The 25,997-nt window shown below is 37.0% G+C and overlaps 2 protein-coding genes across 19 annotated transcripts in view; both read left to right on the top strand.

Moving 5' to 3' along the window:
• LOC139964060 (sushi, von Willebrand factor type A, EGF and pentraxin domain-containing protein 1-like) overlaps positions 1 to 25,997 on the top strand; it is a 495,975-nt gene that overhangs the window by 426,922 nt on the left and 43,056 nt on the right. The window lies entirely within an intron of this gene.
• Positions 1,483 to 23,842, top strand: LOC139964071 (protein lev-9-like). The gene is made up of 5 exons (XM_071965428.1): positions 1,483 to 2,075; positions 5,228 to 5,365; positions 6,945 to 7,313; positions 15,162 to 15,302; positions 23,700 to 23,842. Exons 1-5 carry the CDS (start codon positions 1,994 to 1,996, stop codon positions 23,825 to 23,827), a joined length of 858 nt encoding a protein of 285 aa, XP_071821529.1. The 5' UTR covers positions 1,483 to 1,993; the 3' UTR covers positions 23,828 to 23,842.

The following is a 25,997-nucleotide window of genomic DNA, read 5'->3' as shown; positions in this document are numbered from 1 at the left end:
AGCTGACTGTTTTTCAATCTCTTGATTTACTGGAATTCAAACTTTTTTGTTGTGTTATTTGGAATAGTTTTCGTATTGATAACGGCTCGGGTCGTTTTAATGAGGAAAACGTATTTCCTCAAAGCCGAAAACTTAAATGTTGACCTGACGATAGTGATCTCTGCATGTGTAGGTTAAATTCCATAAATTCCATGAAAGCTTATGCAAACATGAATGGCGAACGGAAAGTGTGATATAAGCAAAGAAAGACACTTAAATAATTAAAGGGGGTGGGGATGCAGTGGGTGACCTTTCTTGTAATTGTTTGGGGTTTAATATTCTACTCATTTTACAAATCAAACTACACAAGTGACACATATTGTAATACACACAGTGATAAAATAAAGTAATACGATTAAGTGAAATATTACGTTCCATGTTTTTTATTCGATGTTGGTGTATTGAAATAACACAAATATATTTTCATTCTCTCTTGAATTTAAGAAATGGCGATCTAAAGTTTCATGCCAACATATTACTGTTTTGAACTAGATAATTTTTTAGTATACTCAATATTCAGCTATAATTAATACTTACAAACAAAAATGTACTGATGTCGATCAAATTTTTGTTCTAAAATGAGTCTCTTAAAGCGCTTAATATATCATAGACCACTGATTTATTGTGATATATTTTTCTTGGGAACATCTTCTCTCAGTTTTCGAATTCTTTCTACTACAAATGAAAATAGAAGTAGTTGAAGTTCTCATTCCAAACTTTACATATGACCGTCATATATGAGGTCATAATTCCGGAAGAACTTCATACACCCTCTTCGTTTGAAGTACTGTACATTTTCCTTAACGTCCAATCCATTGAGTGGGATTAAGATCCTTGTTTTCCTCTGAGAGTACATAGACGTGATGGCCATAGCCAGGTAATTTCTTGCCAAGTGATATTAAAGTGTAGATACGGTAGGTTTTCCATTAACTTAAGTATCGGAAATATGATATTTATCCAAGCAATGTTCCTTCGTACCTGCATAATGATATAACATATTTGCTGCGTTAAACACGTTGGGGAGTATGACAATATTCTAATGCTCTTAGTCGATAATCTTCCCCACAATACATAGGATAAGTCCACTTGTATTCTAGCAAAGTTGACGTTTCTCGTACACATGGACATATACTAACCCTTATTGACATGTAGGCCATATGGTTTGTAGTCAGGGCATTTTGAAAGCTTAGCTACTAGTGCAAGAGTTTGTACTGATGGTTAAGGCTTTGTACTCATCCTCACACCCGAGATATATCCGCATGCTGTTGTATTAATACTGCTAAGGTTTGTATCAACTAGTTTGATTGGTACATAGTTCTGTTTAAACCAGTAGAATGTAACTTGTTCAGTCCTAAAATGCTTTGAAGTTCTCCAATGACACTAATAGCACTGTCCCTTTTATTCGTATGGCCCACGTTTGCACCCAACATACAGCCAAACGCGTTCATGAAGCCAGCTCGTTATGCTCAAAGGTTGAAGCTTTTGTATGCGCAGAGAAGAGCTTGGAGGACCAGCCTAGGTATTTGCCAGAACACAGAAGTTCTGCCCAGGTTCCTAACGTAGACACAGCAAATGTAGATTTGACCAATTTATACATTTTGGGCTATTTAAGTCTTTCCTCTGTTCCGCTATTCGCTCTATGGCTGTGGTTTTTCCTCTTGTAACGAACTGTAAAACTAACGACGATTGATATCACAAGTACCTTGTAAAATCACACATAATAACAATGTGAAATAAACTCTTGATCGGGGCTAACAGGTCATCCCAGGTGCAGCAGTGATAAGGAAACCAAACAACCCATTGACGTCCGGATATCTCGGAAACATTAGTAAAGCTTGTTCAAAGGAAATCACTCTGTTTTTCTTCAAAAGACAATCTCCTAAGTTGACACTCTATGCACAGAATTCCACTGTATTGAATAATACATTTCGTGAACGCCGTGCTGACCAGGTACATGCTGGCTACAATGATTGTAAAGTGGACGCTACAACTGCTACTGCTTGTGGTCATACTTGGGAATATCCAAGAAATATATGGTAAGATATATATTTAATAAATATTTAATACAACATATCTTTTACCATACGCACCTAATAAGAAACGTTTCCATGTATAGGCATTGCAAAGATATCAGTGGATTTTAAATCTGTAAGCCAATCTGTGTGTGTTTGCATAGTTGGGCCTGTGTCTTGTTTATACTCATAGCTGGACGTAAACGGCAGGTGATACCAGTTCAACACCTAGCCAAAGTAAGACTTATATAATGTTGTGACAATACTTAAATATGCACATTCTAAACCCAGGCAGAAGTAAGAAATGGTGAGGTGTCAATGGTGAGGTATCATTACAAGGAAATGGTGAGGTATAAATGGTTAGGTATCATTAGAGAGAAATAGTGAGGTATAAATGGTAAGGTATCATTAGAAAAAATGGTGAGGTATCAATGGTGAGGTATTATTAGAAAGAAATAGTGAATATCAATGGTGAGGTATCATTAGAAAGAAATGGTGAGGTATAAATGGACTTGGTCTTAGTTGGTTTCATTTTATAAAGTGATGTAATAATTGCGTTCATATACAACTATTTGTGTTGCTACTCAACGAAAGTATGCCCGAAGTTAAACGTAATTTTTCGTATGTTAATAAAAAGAAGAAGAAGAAAATTGAAGAAATGTCACGTCATGAATGTTGAACACAATATGGATCGGAAATAAGTCCCTACGAAAAATGATCTATAGTCGATCATCATGCAGGGGTGAAATCACTTATACTTCTAGGGCGTGCGTGTGTGTACGCGTATAAGATGGGATGGAGGGGGGGGGGAACAGAATTAGTGTAAAATAGTGATTCATGTCCCACGCACTGGCGGATCCAGGGCCTTTGTTTGGGAGGGGCCAAAGTGGCATTAGAGTAATATGGGGGAGGGGTCTAAGGGGAGAGGGTGCCCCCCTCCCCTTTTGAAAATTTTCTATTGCTGAATGCCCTCAGATGCAATTTGGTGCGACAAAAGTGTACAATGGTGATGTTAATTTACTTCTAAGAAAAGTGTTTCCCAGGTGTTATTTTCTAAAATATTTATAAAACAAAGTTGGGATCATCTTTTTCAAGAAATTTTATTTCTCATAGGTTACAAATTTCTTACAACCAGCCTTGTAACTGCAAAGTTGTGTTAAACTGTAAATCCTCATGCTCATACATTCATGGGCAGCGATTCGTACTTCCGAGTGGGGAGGATATGACCTTGTTGACTATCTAAGCGTAGCGCCACCATGAGTTGGCGCGAAGCGTACAAGAAAATTTGGGGATTTACAAACCCTCTAGATGGCCGGAAACGGCACTTCCCAAGGTTTCCAAGCGGCATATACCTAACTTTAAAATAGGGATATCATGTCCGAAATATCTCATTATCAGGATCCAAAATACTTTTTTTTGAATTTCGGGTGTTATTTTGGGAAAATTGCCCCTGTCAATCTTGTTTCAGGCGCTACGTTAGAATGTTCGAGAGCTCTTTTATATTATTCGATGAAGAAAATGGCCTCATGCAGGCTATTATAGGCCTATACACATGCAATACACAATTACACATAGTTACATTCCTAGGTACCGATTGCTAGGGCATCCAGGTGAAACGTGTATTAAGCATTACCCTGGTAACATGAGATTCTCAGCTGTTCGAGGGAACATGTACGTGTGTAGGCCTACTATAGGGCCTATATGAATACTATGAGGGTGCATATATGTACTATATCAATACCGTGATAAAGATAAAGACGGTTTATTTGAAAAGATCGCACTGCGTTTATGGTAGTCGAGAAATGAAGCTAAAAAAGAGCCGTACATTCACGATGATACATAAATGTAGGCATGAAAATATTCTTATCCCTGGCATTTGGTGGGGGGGGATATGGTGTATTACATCCCCTCCACCCATTTTCATGGGGGATATATCCCCCTCCCCCCCCCCCCCCAGGATCGCCGCCCATGCATACATTTACATAGCTCCCAACTCTTGAGAAGGCAAATGCTGGTCCATGCCACGAATCGCCGTCCTGGGGGAAGGGTATAAGGGGAGGGGGTGTCCCCTCCCCCTTTTGATTTTTTTTTTGGAATCCTGGTGATGCCTGCATATAAAATGGTGGCACTTAGAAAGGCTTTTGTCACCCAAACTTTTCTGAGAAATATGCATTATTTTGTGTGTAACATCAATAAATTGAATAGTAGGTGATAATTCATTCTTTCCCGTGGCATGAAAATGTTCGCTGCTCGCCCCAATGAAAAGAAATACAGGCTAATTTGAGGTTCAAATGATGCTGTAAAGGAGGTTTTATACTCTATTATGCTAAATGCTTAAGAAATGATGGTTGCTAATTCAAAAATTGATGCAAATTTTTTATGTTTACTTGACAATTACAATGCGGTTTTTCGGGCGCTTTGTGCGGGTCAGCGGGTTTGGGTGTTAGAATGCGGGTCTAATTCCCGCAAATTGCGGGTCAGTTGGGAGCTCTGCATTTAATTTTAAACCAGAAAACGAAAAGGTTTAGACTAGTCTACCACTGCTATTCCTCTCGATTTTTTAAATTTCCAATCATATGATTTAGCGGATGTTCGGAAACACTTTTTGGCTCACCTTTGGGGGGGCCCTGGCCCCCTTGGCCCCCCCCCCCTTGGATCCGCCAGTGGTCCCACGTACCCTATACCAACTGATAGAATATTACAAACACACTCAAAAAATGATTTGCAGTCCAACCTAAACAGTTGATTTCTATTTCATAAATTACTAAATATTGGATCAGTTTTGATCTAAGCACCAAATCAATCAAATTTCTCAACACCCCCTTGGACTGACCGTTCCCCATGAAGAAAGGTGAAAGTGCTCATTTCACATTCTTACAAACGTTGAAAAATATATCACCACTTTATATCTTAACAAAACCCCTACCCTCCCATTAGACTACTACACGAGGATGTCATAACATCTTTAGCCCCCCCCCCCACCCTCCCTCCCTACGGAAATATTGTTGAGCCCTTGTCAATCATCATAGGTTAGGGGATTTGATAAAATCTAAAGTGTTTCCATCAATTTGTTCGAAATTATCACTAGATAATTAATTTCAGTGGTTAAAACGTCAAAATAATACGTTAATAATACGTTAATACGTCAAACTAAGATTAGTCTTCTCGTTCAATAGCGCAAGAATGTTACGTACGTGATGAAGTCGCCGCAGGACGGCCTTGTGAAAGACCATGCAGATCAGATGGAACCTGTAGGAAACAGAACAGGGAGTGTGAGTGTGATGGCCGCTGTGGTGCAAGCTGCCTCAAGAAAAGTAAGTAAGAACATCTTATCCCAGAGCCGACTTTAGGATTCACTAATGATTTCCGGAGCATTAGTCAATACTAATGGATCAGTCAAAACAAGTCAGTTGGCATTGTTCGATATGTGGCGACGCCTTACAGTGGAACTGCGACTGACATTTAGTATAGTGGAAACACTGCAGGCAACAGCATTCCTTCGCGTGCTCACTAAGCGACCTTGATCGACATGTTAACAACATTCTGAGACACTGTAAGAATATAATTTATATTCTCAAGTCACAAATGTTAACTTGAAATCTTACCATACAATAATGAACTATGCACTAGTTACTTTTCTTTACATGTAACCGACAAAAGCAATGACTAACTAACTATATATTTAATGATTTTGCTAGATAAGTTTCAATGTTAATATAATATCTTAATAACTATTTTGCCTAAACCTAAAATGCCTTTGTATGTTCACTTTTTGGGAAGGCATTGCCGTTTACATTGGAATCATCGATGGCGGTTATCATTCCAATATACCTTTTCGCTAGATACCAAGGAGAGACTTGAGGTAGGAAAGAAATGAATCAATAGGAGGCAATGCCCTATGTCACCGATTAAGATAATAGCGTCTGTAAGGGCGGTGACATCCCTATGTTCCGACGTCTCCATATTCCGACGTCTCTATGTTCCGAAGTCTCTATGTTCCGACAATTTTTCGGACTCTAATTTTTTTGACCACAATTTTTTTCGGACCCATTTTTTTGTGACCCAATTTTTTTGCGGACCCCTTTTTTTTGGACCAACATTTTCGGACCCAATTTTTTTCATCCAAATTTTTTACCAACATGTTTTCGAACCCATTTTTTTCTGACCAATGTTATTTGGGACCCCAATTATTTTGGACCAAAATTTTTCGGACCCAAAATTGTTGGGACCAAAATTTTAGACCAACATGATTTCTGAACATTTTTTTCCTGACCCTTAATTAGGAGCAAAGGACAGTCAGGCTCTAAAAGTGTACCACCGGGACCTGCGACCCCTAACACCAACGTCAGTCCCCACCCCATGGTCCGAAAAATGGGGGTCCAAAAATAATGAGTCTCCAAAAATACATGGGGTACCAACTAATTGGGTCCGAAAAAATGGGTCCCAAAATTTGGGTCCGAAAAAATGAGGACCAAAAAAATATTGGGTCCGCAAAAAACTTGGGGTGAACAAAAATTGGGGCCGAAAAAAATGGGTCCGAAAAAATTTTGGTCAAAAGAATTTGCGAGTCCAAAAAAAATTTTCGGAACATAGAGACATCGGAACATAAAGACGTCGGAACATAGAGACGTCGGAACATAGAGATGTAACCGTAAGGGCTACGGTGTGCGTAAAGTTCGGTAAAAGGCTATGGACAAAATGAACTGGAGATCTCCTTAGCGAAGAAACACCTAAATATTTCTTTCTGGACAAAAGAAAAATTAAACACAACCACTATTCATATAGTAATGAAATGTGTATATACATTTAATTTAACACACGTGATTTATCTACGTTAAGATTCTTAACCAACATATTGAAGTTTCTACCTTTTTCTTTTTCTTTTCCACATAGAATGTCCTAGCATCCCGCCTATTTTAAATGGCATCAGTTCTGTAGATCCTATGACAAGAACAATAGATGCGATTGCCACATATACCTGTAACCATGGTTACAGTTTGGTGGGCAATGCAACTAGGACTTGTCTAAGCAATAAACAATGGTCTGGAAATCCACCAGTTTGCGAACGCAGTACAGAAGTGCATTGTGGCATTTTAAATGCACCCGCCAATGGACAGGTCACTTATGATTCAGAAACAAGAACAGTGGGTACTGTTGCGACTTACCAGTGTAATGCTGGTTACACAAACGTGGCTGGAGATCAAGAACGTACATGTGAACAAATCGGGCTATGGTCAGGCTTACCGGTCAGCTGCTCACAAGGTAGGAATTGAATTATCGTGTTATATTTGTGATTGAACTCATCCACTACCTCCTCCCAAGTAATGAGGGATTGCCTCAATCCGTCTCTGTTTAGCTTCAGGTGTATTACGTGTGATTGCTTAATTCAAAAAGTATATTCATTTTAACCAACATATAGCGTCCATATCAAGACATCAAGGATTTTCTTCCAAAGAAACGGAAAGTAGGCAATCCATTGAGTTGCAGATTTCATCCATCATAAATGTGGGTATATGAACAGTATGCTTTAACATTTATTAAAACATCTAATTCAAATAGTCTTTAATTCTCGTATGTATGTCACTTTCAGATATATATGCTATTTTGGCACGTGCACAATAGTCAAAAGAACAAATTATCCTTCAACAAAGTTAAATTTGAAGCAATTTTGTTGAAGGTATACGGACACCTATGAACAATGTTGTCCTAATCACTATAATTGGCATTAGAAATAATGAAAATAGCTGCAACTCCCATCAAAATCCATCAAAAAATTGTCCACTTTATAGGTATTTTTTTTTTCAATTCTAGTTTAATGCATACAAATTAGCTAATTATGCACATTGATGGTGTAGATGGAATGACTGCCTAGTTTTATGTTATGTTATCCCTTTGTTTTCACCACCTTCCTTTTAAGGACACTGAACACAGCCTAAGGCGATTTTGTGAAAAATTGTATTGCCTTCTTTGAAAAGAGGAACATCACATTATTCAAATGATATATAGGCTTGTAATTAGGGGTTCACTTGTTAAGGTCATACTCATAGTTTGCACATATTTAATGAGTTTCCTAGATTTATCAAAACTTCAAATGTGTATTTCTTGGAAACAAACATAGCTTCTCGAAAAATTTCAACAGAATTTAATGAGATTATTTTCATGTTCTGAATATGGGGCAAATTAGCTAGGAGTCCGTAATATTTTAGCAATGAAAACCAATCACCGAAATCTAATATACCGGTCATTTTCGGGCAATTTCGGGCACTTCTGAATGTAAAAAAAACAATTTGGCCAACTTTGATGCCTTGTTTTTCATCGGCCTCCACTGACTATGTGACATTTGGTGTTTACATTAGCTAATGCAATGTAAATATCCTACATTGATTTGTTCAGTTCGGTTGCCTGCTCATTGCAGTATTCGCGTAATTGCCAAACTGCTGTTTTGGGTTATTTGAACTTTGACCCTGAACGTAATATTTCAATGGGGATACTACATCTCAAGTTTGACTCCCATAGACTCCATGTTTAAGGAGTAGTTCCAAAGCACGTTTTCGCACACATTTATCCAAACTAAACATTTGACATCCTTTGATCACATGACCTTTGGCGTTTAAAATCGAGTAATGTACTGTAGTAAGATAGGTTTGTCCATATTGTTACTTTGGTATAAGTGTAAAGGCCAAAATGCTGTTTTTTGTTATACTACTTTGAACTCTCATCTTAAGCCCTATGACGGCATAAGTAACGCATGTTCTACAACCTATCCAGGCACTAACCCAACAAGTTTTGAACATTTTCTATGGAAATGGTAATGTCCCTGAGTAACGAGTTTCGGAGGGTCACCCGCGTAGTGTGACGGATAATGACCAGGCATCAATACCAGTGGAACTTGGAGGGATAAAAAACGTTTTGTCCCGTGTGTAGCCTATGTCTATTACATCGGTAACTTTGTGTCAACAACACCTAAACGGCTTCTCTTTTTGTTATAACTCCAGTGGGGAAGAAAAAGGTAGCACATTGATGGGATCTTGTGTAATGTAGACCCTCATAAAGAAAGTTCAAAGTTCAGTGGTCAAATTTCAATACACATATGCGGTTACTATGGTAACTGACGTCAAACCTCACGTGGTTGAAGCTCAAATGTGGAAGTTTGTGCAATTTCATTTCAAAAGATCCTTCGAATTCTCTCAGCTGATTTTCTTCAAACGTGGTAGGATGGTATCGTATGGTAAGAAAATCTGTCTTGCAGACTCTGAGAAAGAAAGGTCAAAGTTCTAGGTCAGATGTTTAATTAAGTAAAATAGTCATTTCTTGCTATAACTCCAAAACATTTGAATTAGAATGTAACCTTTATAAGTGTAATGGGAATGTCGAAGTCTAAAAAATCAAGGTCTCGTGGTAAAATTTCAATTGATATTTCATTTCAATTTTGTGTCAAACATTCCCTCCAAACGGCAGGGCCGATTTGTCACACGCAGACCCTCAGAACAAAAAGTCAATGGTCAGGTCATATTTCCTTTGCATTAATTGAAGAAATGCAAACACAGCACACATTTGAGAATTAACTTTTAAACTGGGTTTCGTTAATAGTATAGAGCATTATCGTTGTTGATAATGCTCTTCGTGATGTAGATATCTTAATAAACATCTCTCTTTGCATTACCCACTTAGAATCATGAGACACAAACACAGAGAACCAGTAACTTAAGTTACACATACAGTTTTAATGAAAATCTCGATCAAAAACTTATAGAAAAGGTCAGATCTTTATCTTGAATTTCATATGATGTGAAATATTTATGTTTGTTTTCGTTTTCCACGGAATTGTCTATGGATATAGCGAATTTACTTAAAATTATGGCTTGGTTTATTTTCTGTTAAAGCATTTTTCATTTTCACATTGAAAAATGAAGAAAAGAAACTCAAAGTCAACGTCAAAGTAGAATGGAATGACCATCAAATTGTATCATAGTACTGGCGGTATCATTAATACATCATAAATCATACATCATTAAAATGGCGGTATAGTCAGTACATCGTTCATTAGTACATCATATATAACGGCAGTATTATTAGTACATCATACATCAGTACATCATGGTACTAGTAGTATCATAAGTACATCACAAATCATACACCAGTACATCATAGTACTGGCGGTATCATGAGTACATCTTATATAAGTACATCATTGAACTGGCGGTACTATTAGTACATCATACATCAGTACATCATTGTACTGGCTGTATCATTAGTACATCATAAATCATACATCAGTACATCATAGTACTGGCGGTAGCATTAGTACATCATACATTAGTGCACAATACGTCATACATCAGTACATCATAGTACTGGCGGTATCATTAATACATCATAAATCATACATCATTGAAATGGCGGTATAGTCAGTACATCGTTCATTAGTACATCATAGTAACGGCGGTATTATTAGTACATAATACATCAGTACATCATGGTACTAGTAGTATCATTAGCACATCATAAATCATACATCAGTACATCATTGTACTGGCTGTATCATTAGTACATCATACATTAGTGCACAATACATCATACATCAGTACATCATAGTACTGGCGGTATCATTAAAACATAATAAATCATACACCAGTACATCAAAGTACTGGCGGTATCATAAGTACATCATATATCAGTACATCATTGAACTGGCGGTATAGTCATCATTAGTACATCATAGTAACGGCGGTATTATTAGTACATCATACATCAGTACATCATGGAACTAGTAGTATCATAAGTACATCATAAATCATACACCAGTACATCATAGAACTGGCGGTATCATGAGTACATCTTATATAAGTACATCATTGAACTGGCGCTATTATTAGTACATCATACATTAGTACATCATTGTACTGGCGGTATCATTAGTACATCATATAACAGTACATCATTGAAATGGCTGTATAGTCAGTACATCGTTCATTAGTACATCATAGTAACGGCGGTATTATTAGTACATCATACATCAGTACATCATGGTACTAGTAGTATCATTAGTACATCATAAATCATACATCAGTACATCATAGTGCTGGCGGTATCATGAGTACATCTTATATAAGTACATCATTGAACTGGCGGTATTATTAGTACATCATACATTAGTACATCATTGTACTGGCTGTATCATTAGTACATCATACATTAGTGCACAATACATCATACATCAGTACATCATAGTACTGGCGGTATCATTAATATATAATAAATCATACACCAGTACATCATTGTACTGGCGGTATCATTAGTACATCATATAACAGTACATCATTGAAATGGCTGTATAGTCAGTACATCGTTCATTAGTACATCATAGTAACGGCGGTATTATTAGTACATCATACATCAGTACATCATGGTACTAGTAGTATCATAAGTACATCATAAATCATACATCAGTACATCATAGTGCTGGCGGGTATCATGAGTACATCTTATATAAGTACATCATTGAACTGGCGGTAGCATTAGTACACCATACATTAGTACATCATTGTACTGGCTGTATCATTAGTACATCATACATTAGTGCACAATACATCATACATCAGTACATCATAGTACTGGCGGTATCATTAAAACATAATAAATCATACACCAGTACATCAAAGTACTGGCGGTATCATTAGTACATCATATATCAGTACATCATTGAACTGGCGGTATAGTCAGTACATCGTTCATTAGTACATCATAGTAACGGCGGTATTATTAGTACATCATACATCAGTACATCATGGTACTAGTAGTATCATAAGTACATCATAAATCATACACCAGTACATCATAGAACTGGCGGTATCATGAGTACATCTTATATAAGTACATCATTGAACTGGCGCTATTATTAGTACATCATACATCAGTACACCATTGTACTGGCGGTATCATTAGTACATCATATAACAGTACATCATTGAAATGGCTTTATAGTCAGTACATCGTTCATTAGTACATCATAGAACTGGCGGTATTATTAGTACATCATACATTAGTACATCATTGTACTGGCGGTATCATTAGTACATCATATAACAGTACATCATTGAAATGGCTTTATAGTCAGTACATCGTTCATTAGTACATCATAGAACTGGCGGTATTATTAGTACATCATACATCAGTACATCATGGTACTAGTAGTATCATTAGTACATCATAAATCATACACCAGTACATCATAGTACTGGCGGTATCATGAGTACATCTTATATAAGTACATCATTGAACTGGCGGTATTATTAGTACATCATACATCAGTACATCATGGTACTAGTAGTATCATTAGTACATCATAAATCATACACCAGTACATCATAGTACTGGCGGTATCATGAGTACATCTTATATAAGTACATCATTGAACTGGCGCTATTATTAGTACATCATACATCAGTACACCATTGTACTGGCGGTATCATTAGTACATCATATAACAGTACATCATTGAAATGGCTTTATAGTCAGTACATCGTTCATTAGTACATCATAGAACTGGCGGTATTATTAGTACATCATACATCAGTACATCATGGTACCAGTAGTATCATTAGTACATCATAAATCATACACCAGTACATCATAGTACTGGCGGTATCATGAGTACATCTTATATAAGTACATCATTGAACTCGCGCTATTATTAGTACATCAGTACATCATTGTACTGGCTGTATCATTAGTACATCATATATCATACATCAGTACATCAGAGTACTGGCGGTAGCATTAGTACATCATACATTAGTGCACAATACGTCATACATCAGTACATCATAGTGCTGGCGGTATCATGAGTACATCTTATATAAGTACATCATTGAACTGGCGGTATTATTAGTACATCATACATTAGTACATCATTGTACTGGCTGTATCATTAGTACATCATACATTAGTGCACAATACATCATACATCAGTACATCATAGTACTGGCGGTATCATTAATATATAATAAATCATACACCAGTACATCATTGTACTGGCTGTATCATTAGTACATCATACATTAGAGCACAATACATCATACATCAGTACATCATATCACTGGCGGTATCATTAGTACATCATACACCATACATTAGCACATCATTGTACTGGCTGTATGATTAGTGCATCATACATCGTACATTAGTACACAATTCATCATACATTAGTACATCATAGCACTGGCGGTATCGCTAGTATGTTATACATTAGTACATCATAGTACTGGCGGTATCATTAGTACATCATACCATAGTACATCTTTGTACTGGCGGTATCATTAGTACATCATACAACATACATTAGTGCATCATAGTACTGGCGGTACCATTATTACATCACATATCACACGATAGTACATCATAGTACTGGTGGAAACATTAGTACATTACACATCATACATGAGTACATCATTGTACTGGCGGTAGCATTAGTACATCATGCATCATTCATTAGTAAATCATAGTATTGGCGGTATCATTAGTACATCATACATTAGTGCACAATACATCATTCATTAGTACATCATAGTATTGACGGTATCGTTAGTACATCATACATTAGTGCATCATACATCATAAATTAGTAAATCATACATCAAACATTAGTACATCATAGTACTGGCGGTATAGTTAGTACATCATACAACATACAACATACATTAGTGCATCATAGTACTGGCATTGTCATTAGTAAATCAAACATCATATATTAGTGCATCATAGTTCTGGCGATGTTATTAGTACACCATACATTAGTACATCATAGTGCTTGCTGTGTCTTTAGTACATCAAACATCATACATTAGTACATCTTATACAACACCTAATTATATTCCGGCCATTTGATTGGTCAATTGCTCGTCGATTGCATGCAAAATCCGCTCTATTGCACGCTATGATGATAGAACCATGCACTATACTTTTTTTGATAGCACTCTTTTTCAATGGTAAGAGAGCAGAGAACCTGTCTGTTCAAAACAATCCGTTGCATGAGTGCATTTTACATCCAATTATATCCAAATTTGAAGGTGTTGTATAAAATGCGCCTCGTTGAATGGAACAAATTACATCTTTCAACTCATGAAATATTTTCACTATTGCACTCATAACCATTCATTATTTGTATAATATATCATACATTAGTACATCATAGTAATGGCATTATGATTTTACTAATCTATGAGGAAACGAAAGTGTGGGTTAGAGGCTGTGTGGGGAGGGGGTAATGAAGATAAAACATGGTAGGTTATGATTCGTTCAAAGATCTCTAATCTAAATAGTATACGTGCCTGCTGGATTTCTTACAGCAATTGCATCTGGGTTTGAAATGTTAGGGAAGAAGCCACTGGCATATTGTCATCAGAGTAAGAATACAACCTTGACCTTTGCTAGTTGACATTCTTTAGCCTAAATTATATAAATAAGTTAGTTATGTTAAAAAACAAGTTCATGAGATTCTAGCTATTGTGAATCATGACAATATCGTGTTGGAATGATAATAATGAAAAATAAACACACAACTGGTAGTCAACAACTTTATGTGACACAAGCGCTATTCGCAGAGAGGCATCTGCCCATAGGATGAATTGAACAGCGCGTAAAATATTCTTGGTGAAAGTTTCTGATGAATGATATTATATAACTGCATATTCATTAATATTGAATGTGAGTCGGAATGATTGGTTAGTTAGAATGAGACGAGTATAATGGCGTTCATGGCGCCAACATGTCTAAGTGATTCTATCAGACACTTCAGCTGCCCTGGATTCATGACTTTAGGTATTAACCTCAGTATCGATCCGGAAGCCTAATGATTTGAAAAGAAAATATCACGTAGGCAGTTGCTCAAAGCAATGAACTCGCGGATAGGACCTAACACTGTTAGTGTGTATGTTTTGATACTATATACTAATAACATACAATCTATGACTACGAACACATCATTTGTTTATTTTTTAATTACTTTAGTAACATACATTTATTTCTTTATGATACCTAATAATAATATAATACCTTTTAGTCGATTAGATATAATATCAAAAGAATGAAGTTATGTTTCTTGCCTTCCAGATGAAGCGTGTGTACGTAACGAAGAAGAGATTGCAAGACAAAATAGAGACTGTATGAAAACCTGTACAAGTCACAATGATTGCCTCCGTAATCGACCATGCGTATGTGACGGTGCCTGCGGACTTTCATGCATTCCGACTGGTATGTTGCGACGTGGATGACTGTTGAATCAATTGAGAAAAGTTTTGAACAATACTAGACGTACTAACAAATAGATAACGTAAAGGTATGGATAGTATGCCGTATGTCGTGAAGGTTATTCGGTATCGGTTCCACCCTCTAGCAATGGTAAAGGTATATCACAAGTTACTTTCCCAAAATTATTCTATGGACATGCACACGAATTTTCATTTGTACACAAAATAAACTAATTGAGATATTTTTGTTAAGCGGGCACACAAATGTATTGGTTGAGGTGTTAACATGAAGGATCATGATTTGAATAGCTTCTATTTGAACTATTTTGGAGGTTATACCAGTACCATTGAACTCACTTTAATTGTCCTGTATTAGGAGTGGCTGTTTAAAACCAACAGAATATGTGTATCTGGTGTTCTAAACATTAAATTGCAGTGCGTCGTGTACATGATTCCGACATTGTTACTTTGTGGCATGAAATTTAATGATAATATACGTAGGCCTAACCGTCGATCAAAATATTCAACACTTGAGTTTCTTATAAAAAAGTGCACTAGGCGATCAGTTTTGTTTTTCTAACAAGGGATACAGTGTTGCATCTAGAGCGAAGGATAGTCATTGAAGTAGATACTGAAACACATAATTTGTGAACATTTCTAGTAATACTGTGAGTTTCGAAAAAGGAAATTCATGAAACTGTTCATGCTCGAGAAATGGAACTTCATTTAAGTTGCTTATCTGACAAACCATGAAAATGAGAAGGTTTCACCAACTATAAAAAATACAATACAAGGCCACCAGGCAGTTATTTTTATGACAACGAATGTGGGAGAATTCCCAAGGGCTTATGGATTACATCATAACGACGGGTGGCTTCCAATTCGACATTTTAACCCAAATTTTGAAATCTAAAACTAACACCTGAATAGTAAGCATATGGTTCACCGGTGACAAAGTCACTTTTTAGTTTTGCACATTCATTACTACATTACTATAACGAACATATATGCGTGAGCTAGCTCTTATAATGAGAATCGTTTATTCAAAATGCTTTCAAACTTTTACCGTTCTAACGCCGTTTCCGTTAGCTAAAACAACTATTAATGTCAGTTTCCGGTGGAACATCGAAACATGAAAAACAACATAACATCAAACATTATCTAATGTCTTTTTTCTCTACGCACTTTGTCACTTTAACATTAAATTGAATGTTTAAAGTGTGCTACTTTTCACACTCAACATTTTTAATTCGCTTAAACAGTAAACTACGACATATCTAGTGTTAGTTTGTAAGTAAATAATCAGGGTGCAATGTAATCCAAATTTCTCTCCAAATATTTGCAGACAGAGAGAATTATTGTCCTGCATTGCCGATACGAGGCCATAACTTTACCTTGACGATCTTACCAGAGTCGAGGAATTTTGAAAGCATTGCAACCTACGAGTGCAGGAGAAACTACGAACTGGTTAGAGGTGATGGGGTGCGAACATGCCTGGGCAACGGTGACTGGAGTGGGTCACCTGCATTGTGCCTACCAAAAGGTTAGTCATCATTTTGTCTTTCTAGAACGGTCTTGCATATTCATTTTCACCTAAGACATTATGAAGAATATGTATAAATGTTGGCTGTGACTTCAACCCTCGCAGTCCAGCCTAGCCAAGACCGGCTATAGATTTCAAACACGAGAGTATAGTATTTAGTAGTCCCAAAATTTATGTGAGAGTTTTGCGGGTAGTTGGGATATAAGAATATCTATAAGGAGTGCGCAAACTTTGCCTTGAATGCAATGGTGTATCAAATGATTGTGAATCTACAACAGTGTTAAACGCTGTCTAAACGTTCCAAATACTATATTTTGTTAGATCGATGTGGGCCACCACCAGAAGTTTCAAATGCTCGACCAAGCGACAATCGTGAGTTCTATGAAGGGAATGATTTCGTTTCGTACAGTTGTGATCCAGGTTACTATCGTGTTGGAGGAATTCGGCCTGTACTTAACTGCCACCGAGGAAACTGGACTCACCCTGACTTTACTTGCAGACGTAAGCCACTGCTTTGGGTTTTACTTTTGAGGAGACTTTATTGAAATTAAATACGGACACACGACAAGGTTCAAACGAAGATCTTTATACATTAGATCTACAATGAGTGGCATGTTTATAGATACGGTCATTTGGACTTAGCTAATGTCAGTCTGAAAGCAACTGCAACCAGAGGCTGTTAGCTTAGATGCTTGCAGAGATTCATGTGTGTATATGTTTAATGTTTTTGAATAAAAGCATCTCTCTGCTTTAAGATGACGGGTAGGGTTACTTGAAGTAAAAATCTTAAGCACTTTCATGTACATTAAGTAAGTGTAAGATTGTTTGGCAGTAAATTCAACAATCTTATGTGATATATATGGCTTACGTCAATATATTTGTGAGAGTTTAAAGTGTGATAAATCCGACATACCGCAAAGATAACGCTTGTTAATTTTGGCATAGAAATGTTGGAGGCATTTGAGGGAAAACATAACATTACAAATGGCCTCAGGAAAGAAACATTTTTGGTGCATATTACGTAAAGCTATTGAATTACATTCGCATACTGAATATGCCATCTTTATTCCCAATAGTGGGATCAAATTACAGCTGAAATCAATATACGAAGGTCCTAGAAGACTATTATAAACACGGTTTGTGAAAGTTGAGAAGTTATGACGATAAATTGTATGCTATATAACGCCATTTCAACTACAAGTAGGCATTGAGCTTCAGGTTTTGGGGCCAGAGAATATTACATATTACATGCACATACCCAGTTCCCACCACAAAACATACCCAAAACAGATTTCTCTGTTCATTGCATTTCAAACCTGCTGAGAAACTGTTAGTTTGCATTGTATGAATCTTTCAAGAACATTTGAAGCTTTAGATTTCAAATAAAGATAAACCGTCCTGATACTGAGCCTCGATCAACAAATATTCATCTGTAGATTGCTGATATTATACTCATTTGGTGTTGCCCGGTCGGATATTAAAGTACCATTAAATAGCAGCATCTGCACTTTAGTTGCGATAGCGGTATTAACAACTAAAACGTTAATCTACTTGAGCATGAAAGGCGCAGCTAGCAATCCCGTATAGAGAAGAGTTGTTTTTCCACAACATTGGTTTTTACTGCACCAATCGGTTGCGTCGCAGACGAGTACAACCTGCGAGTTTTGTACCTGTAAAGATCGATTACAACATTTGCATTGTCATAATGATCGTAAGAAATACACGCATCAGGGGCGTATCCAGGATTTTCTAACGCGGGGCCGCGAATTACCATCTAAGCGGAGCGCCACCATCAGTTGGCGCGCAGCGTACAAGAAAATTTCTGGTTTTGATACCCCCCAGATCACCGGAAATGGCACTTTTCGGGCTTGAAAATGACTAACTAGATGTACACTTTTTGCCTGAGAACCAAGTATTTCCCAATAGTTCTTTTTTTCCTTCCATAACCTTTTTGAAGATTGTCACCAGTCACACATCATGTTCGACCTCATCGCATGCCCTGTGAATCATTGCTTTTGTAGGTGTTTCTACGTCGCGGCCCACTATACCCGACAGTCCCACTTTTGAAGGTTTTAAGCCCATTATTTGTTCAGAATTTGAAAATTCACATTTCTCGTAAATAAACTCACTTCAAAACGTACTCATAATGTTGCAAAAAATTCATCCATTGACAACCTATATAGAAAACCACCTTGAACCCCTAACAGACCGGCCAAAATTGCACAAGTAGAGGGGAATATGATGAAGAATGTTGGTCAGGAAATTTTCGAAAATTCAGGCACAGTTCGAACAGGCGCGTAGCGAGGAATTTGTTAAGGGAGGGGCGAAGTCTGTAAGCAAACTATCTAAGCGTAGCGCCACCATGTTTTGGCGAGAAGAGTAAAAGAAAATTTTGGCCGAAAACTCCTCCCAGATCGCTGGAAATGACACTTCCCAGGCCTTGTTAGTTGTATCTAAACATTTTCTATTTTGAAATTACTAGCGATATCATAAAAAAAATATAATAGGGGGTGTGGTCGCCCCCTTCCCGAAATGCGTCATGTTCCCCGACGACTCGGTCGAGTTCGAGACCAGCCACAGCTGGTTTCATAGCACAATTGTACAGTTGTCCATACACACACACGCGTTATGATAGACAATATATAGTATATCTATAGATACATTAGTGAGAGAGGAAATATGGAAACGTCAAAAATGGAGTTTTCGGTGTTAGGGGTAGGGTGAGGTGCACGCCCCTTCCAAAATCCTCGATCCGTGGCTGGATACCCTTTTGTAGGCTATATAATAGGGATCAGCGCTATAATGATGTCACTGTTCCTCGTTCTCCTACCGGTGTCTTGGCGTTTTACTTTTACTCCCTCCTTTTCTCCCTTTTCTCTCTTTCTTCTTTTTCTTTTCCCTTCCTTTCTCTCCTCCTCTTTTCCCCCTCTTTTTTTTTTTTCTTCTCTTGTTTTTCTCTCCTCTTTTTCTTACCCGGGGGGCGCGCACCACCAACCCGGCCCCTTGATACGCGCCTGCGCATAGTCATACGATATCGGACTGTATGTGCGTTTGCATGTCTGTTATCTAGAACATAGATATATGTTACAGGGCTTAACTTTGGCATCGGATAATCGAATTGTTTGCAGTCAGTTCCTATATGAGCAGGTCGTGAGAGGAAGAAATAAGTATGGTCTCCTGTGTGGACATCTCACGTCCTCGTGGTAGTGCTCATGGCTTTTAAAGACTGCAGTGATTTTTTTTTTTTAATTTCAAGCACCAAATCAAGCCAAAGCTGACCCAGTGTGATTTCCGTGTGATTTCCGTTTGTGGAACCCTTTGTCGAGTAATGTCACATTCAGCGAACATCTCTATCAATATAGTCTATCAATAATGTCAACGCGTCAAAAACACCGGTTTCACCTACTATGCACGTGACTACAAACAGTCATGTGAGAAGCTCATGAACCGGCATGTGACTACTAAACACCAACTGCTCAGCCCTTTCCACTCAGCATGTGCACAAGCTATATATATATATATATTTATATATATATATATATATATATATATATATATATATATATATATATATAACTTTACAATCAATTGACAAGTCGGCAGTCTAAAGGTTAAGCCCATTATACCTTTCCCGGAATTGTTGATTTTGTTACACCATGATGTTGTTTTAACCGTTGAATTATTTTCATTCTTTACAGGCAAAAGCTGTGGAGATCCAGGGTTTCTGTTAAATGGTCGAAGAATAGGAACTAGTTTTTTATTTCTGGATTCTGTTATATTTGAATGTAATTTGGGCTATCGTCTAGTCGGAAGGGATGTAACACACTGTCAGACTGATCAAGATTGGTCCCACCCCCCACCCATATGTCAAGGTAAATATACAGAAGTCGAAAATGCTGATCATATTTACGAAAGTATTTTAAATATTTTTCTTGGAAAGTTCAACATTATTTGCTCATTAATGATATATTTTCAATTGCAATCACTAGAATTTGTAATTTCTGCCCTAACATCGAAGGCTTTAGATTTTTTTATACCAGTTATCACTGGCATAAATCATCTATAGCGTTATGTATTGCTAACTAGATGGTATCGTATTCTTGTCAATAGCTGCATGGAACTTATCGGGTTTTTATACACTGTACACAGGTATACAAGAGGTTATTCCTGACTGAAGGAATACTGCTGATAGATTTTACACTGTAAACAGGCACATAAGAGGTTATTCCTGACTGAGGGAACACTGACGGTAGATTGTACATTGTAAACAGTAATAAGAGGTTATTCCTGACTGAGGGAACACTGACAGTAGATTGCACACTGTACGCAGAATATTATATGTCTTTGAGGGTAAACTGCTGAATAGATTGTACACTGTAAACAGGCATAAGAGGTTATTCCTGATCGAGGGAATACTGCTGATAGATCATGAGGAGCAGCGCACTGTAGGCAGGAACATTGGTGTGGTCTCGTGCACCAGATACTCATATCCAGTCAGTAACTACTAGTGCCACCTGTTACACATGTTACCGTGTTACGAACACAAAATAGTTATTACTGATGCACGGTTGTAGGACATGAACAGTAGTTGCTGTACCAGCTATGAATATCGGCTGTCCAGGTGCTAATGACTAGAAGCCACAACATTGTCAGATATCTCTCCATGATTTTAAAGCACAAATGATAAATGTCCGCAAGTTAAACTTCCCGGAAATGACCGGAATCTTCTTTTCTCCTTTCTTTGAAAACAAATTTATTTGGTGGGCTGGTATAGCCGTCACATAACATCGCTCCTGTTGTATTATGCACTGTGGTGTAATGATAACATGAACGCACAATTTACTTTATTATGGGTAAATTGTGGTTATGGACTCATATAGAAAAGTCCCAAATAGGGCACTCAATTCTCATTAAATGAATCTCTTGATAAGAGAAGAAAATCACCGACACGATTATTTCCCGTTTTGTTAGTTGTCAGATGCCCATCTGTCCAAAATCCTTTCAATGGCCAAAGGATTGGTTATGACTATTCATATGATAGTGAAGTGGCTTTCCGATGCAATCTTGGTTACATCCTAGAAGGTGCCAACGAAATAAGGTGCCTGGCAACCGGGAGTTGGTCGGCAGCACCGCCAACATGCAGAGGTGAGAACATATAGTTTGTTATCGCGATGCCAATAAAAAATGTTTTTGCATTTTCAGTTATTTGAAAAACACAAATTCTTAGTCTTTTATTGTCATATTAAAAATGTAAGCATTTATTCTCACATTTACCGTAAATGCCCGTTATAGTGGCGTTCTGTTTTCTTCGGAATGCTTATCTCTGCGACATGAACGAGGTTTAAGTAATATCTTAGAAGCACCTGTGAGCACGACACATGACCCTCCAAGGTTGGTGCGTTTCCCTACTGTGGAATGAGAGTTCCACATCAAATTAAGTTATACTGGCTTGTGATGCAACTAAAGAACCCACTTACTGGTAGTCTTTTATACTAAGTTAGTCGGTCACTTTAAATTTTAAGCCTCGGATGAACTACGAGCTATCAAAATACAACTTACATTGATAGCAGTGTATTATGAATGGTATCAACACATTTCAAGTTAATTTGGGGCCTGAAAGTCGTCATTTGAGACGGAGTTTAATGTTTTTGCAAAACAAAGGGGTTTTGAAACATGCATAAACCGTACAATATCCAAGGCAGCATTGTGAGAACGACTTCAGTCGCATTCCTGCCACAAAAAAAGGAAAAAAAAGCATTGCATCTAATTTTAGATATAATTTGTACCTTACATGTCTCACTTAATAGAATGTAATGCATTTCAAGTTGCGTTGCCTCTAATACTAATACTTGTTCAAATCCAACACAACAAGTACTAAATACAAAGATCTTGAAGATCCAAAACATTTCGTTTATTTTGTCCATTGAACAAACAAATTTAACAATTGCGCTTATATTATGAAGCTACTGTAACATGAAAACTGTTTCTGGATTTGCAGAGGATTTACAAATTTTCACTTTTAGGGAAAAGTTAGTACACTGTCAAGTTGGGTACGTATCGTTGCTGGGGTAAAATCATGAAATTTCAAGAAGTGCGTAATAATAGGTATATTCTCATAACAGGAACTTTGACTGTATAGGTTTATAAGTATTGTTATAAACTTACTGTACGTTTATTAAACACCACCGTGAAATTATTTTACCTCAATGAGGCACTGACTGTTGTTGTTATTTTAATGTTTCCTCCATTGACCTTGTAATTTATACTATTTGAAACTATTGTTAATGGTAGGAATGGTAGGAACAGCTCTACTGTGTGAAACAATCAAATGGTTAAAGCACAGCTAAAGTGCATGAAACCAACTTGTGTTGATGGTATGGACAGCTATACTGCATGACACCATCTCTTGTTAATGGTAGGGACAGTTACACTGTATAAAATCATCTATTATTAATAGTAGAGACAGTTATACTGCATGGAACCATATAATGTTAATGGTATGGACAGCTATACTGCATGAAACCATCTATTGTTAATGGTATGGACAGCTACAGTGAATGAAACAATTCATTGTTAATGGTATGGACAGCTAGAGTGAATGAAACAATTTATTGTTAATAGTCGAGGCGGCGAATAGAAAGGGGTTGCCTTTACTTTCTGGCTGTTAAATGGCAGACGGTGATTCTATTGAGCTTATATATCAGTTACTAGTGTAGTGGCTTGAATTGTGCTCTTTATTGGAGGTGTATTCTACTTTATAACATTTGCCTATTTTTACGAAGAAACACCGTCAGACATTCAGGTCTGTTTGCGATGCTCATCGACCTGGTAGCTTAAAAGTTGATACCACAAACACTTACAGAGAGGAATTGATTAACGAAACGGCTACCCCTCGCATATTCCCTGTTATCGCACATGGCAACTGCAAAAGGTATTTATTGTTAATAGCCAAACCCAATAAACCATTACGTAACTTACATATCTAGACTTTCTTCGCATATGTGTTAACGTCATAGTAAGCCGTACTTCCGTTGGTAGTGTAAAGTATAAGGTACACTTAGTGTTCAACCAGACACAGCGCAGACGTTACTGGCGAAATGGTCAAAGCACGAAGTTAAAAGAGAGAGAGAGAAAACAATTAATTATCATTTCTTGTTCTGTTGTATAGAAATAAGGTGTCCAGCTCCAGACGTACGATCGAATGTTCGCTCCGATCAATCCTTACCCGAATATCCTTATCAGGGTTCCGTGCGTTTCTACTGTGAAGATGGATATGAGTTAAGAGGCCCCAACGAGATAACATGTAACTCGAATGAACAATGGTCTAGCATCCCTCCGATTTGCGTTGGTGAGTTCTTTAAAACACAAAAGTACAAACATGGCATTGCAATATCATTAAAGCTATTGACGTAACTTAGACGAATGCATGCTGCAATGGAATTCCATATATTTATAAGGTTTAAGAACTGGCCAATGTATATTGGACATATATATATATATATATATATATATATATATATATATATATATATATATATATATACATGTTATTGTTGTTTTACAACTTTAATGAAAACTTAAGGGTATAGTTTATACACACTGGGTTCATGAAAAGAACTTGTTATGCAATCATGATATATTTGACCTTTACATCGTCGCGTGAAGTGCTGGATATTTTAATGATACTTTGTTGAATAATGAGAAACAATTTGGGATCATCGATAATGTTCTATTTGATACTGTATGCTTTCTAAATCTACTTAGTGGAGGAACACTGAACATTTTCGTCCAAGTAGAGCCATCTGAATGGAAAATGCACATTGTTGTTACATGGAATGTTTAGACAAATATAGAACCCTACTTGTTGTATTAATTAATTACGTCACACGTCACCCAGTGGATTTTTTAATACGAAAGTATGAAATGTTATTTTCATAACAGCTACAAAGCTTGGTTAAATTTTACTCCGTTCTTGTTTGCTTTCTAAAAGTAAACATTTTACATTAAACACGTTTCTTGACGAAAAAGTGGGTCTAGTTTCAATTTTCTTCGGAACATTTTGTGCATCTTGATGAATATTTTATTGAAACAACTTTCAGCCTTAATCATCTGAATGGTGAATATGACAGGGCGGGTACGTTATGAAACAGTGATGCCATAATATTTGAATGTTAATAGTAGCCAATGCCTACAGGCGCGTTGCGAGGAATTTGCCAAAAAAAGACGAAGCTTGTAGACAACTATATAAGCGTAGCGACACTAACAGTTGGCGCTTAGCGTAAAAGATAAATTTGGCCGAAAATGTCTCCCAGATCTCTGGAAATGGCACTTCACATGCCTTGTATGTTGCATCTAAGCATTTTCTACTTTAAAAGCAATATCACAAGCAATATCATAAACAAATACAATAAAAAATATGCTCAAGCGAGGGGGGGGGGCGGTCGCATTTGAATGTATTCGTCGCATATGTCCCATTTGTCGCATTTGAATGTTATTGTTTTTAATTACAGCTACTTGCGTTGTGCCCCGTCGTCCATACTATGGACGATGGCTGAACAATGTTAGAGATGGTGCCACTAAATCCGATGGATATGGTCTAACATACACATGTAATAGCGGATATTTTAAATGTCAGATATCACAGTTAACATGTATAGATGGGGAATGGATGCCAACTCCAGAATCGCTCTGTCTTCGTAAGTACACTACGAGAATAACAGAGTTTAACATTCTGTGATTAGCCTACTTATACAGAATAACAAAGTGAGTATAAACCTGATCCAGGCATGCAACTTTACATTCACGTGTTATATTTATGTCCAATCTATTTCTTTCTCACAAAGATGCAAAACAACGTTTTCAATTGGGCATATTACATCGCATTACATTGCATCGTAGATAAGAGACCTCGTTACTTTTCATGCTCTTCTTCAACATATTTTTGCGAACAATCACTTTCATCTTTCGCACTATCATATATTTCTGTTTTCTTTCTTAGTTTGACATAAGAATAGATAGTATACATATCGCACTTCTCATGTAGTAACAAGTTTGATTTCACATCTCGCTTTCAACGATTTAGTAAACATTATTCCTTTGATCTCTTCTTTAGTCGGTTGTTTAATCCAAGTCACTCAAGACGCAGGCATTTCAGTG

The sequence above is a fragment of the Apostichopus japonicus genome, chromosome 22 (genome assembly GCF_037975245.1).
Source record: "Apostichopus japonicus isolate 1M-3 chromosome 22, ASM3797524v1, whole genome shotgun sequence".
Classification (NCBI taxonomy): Eukaryota; Metazoa; Echinodermata; class Holothuroidea; order Aspidochirotida; family Stichopodidae; genus Apostichopus; species Apostichopus japonicus.
Note: the sequence above shows the minus strand (reverse complement) of the source record. Positions and strands in the feature narration are given on the sequence as shown.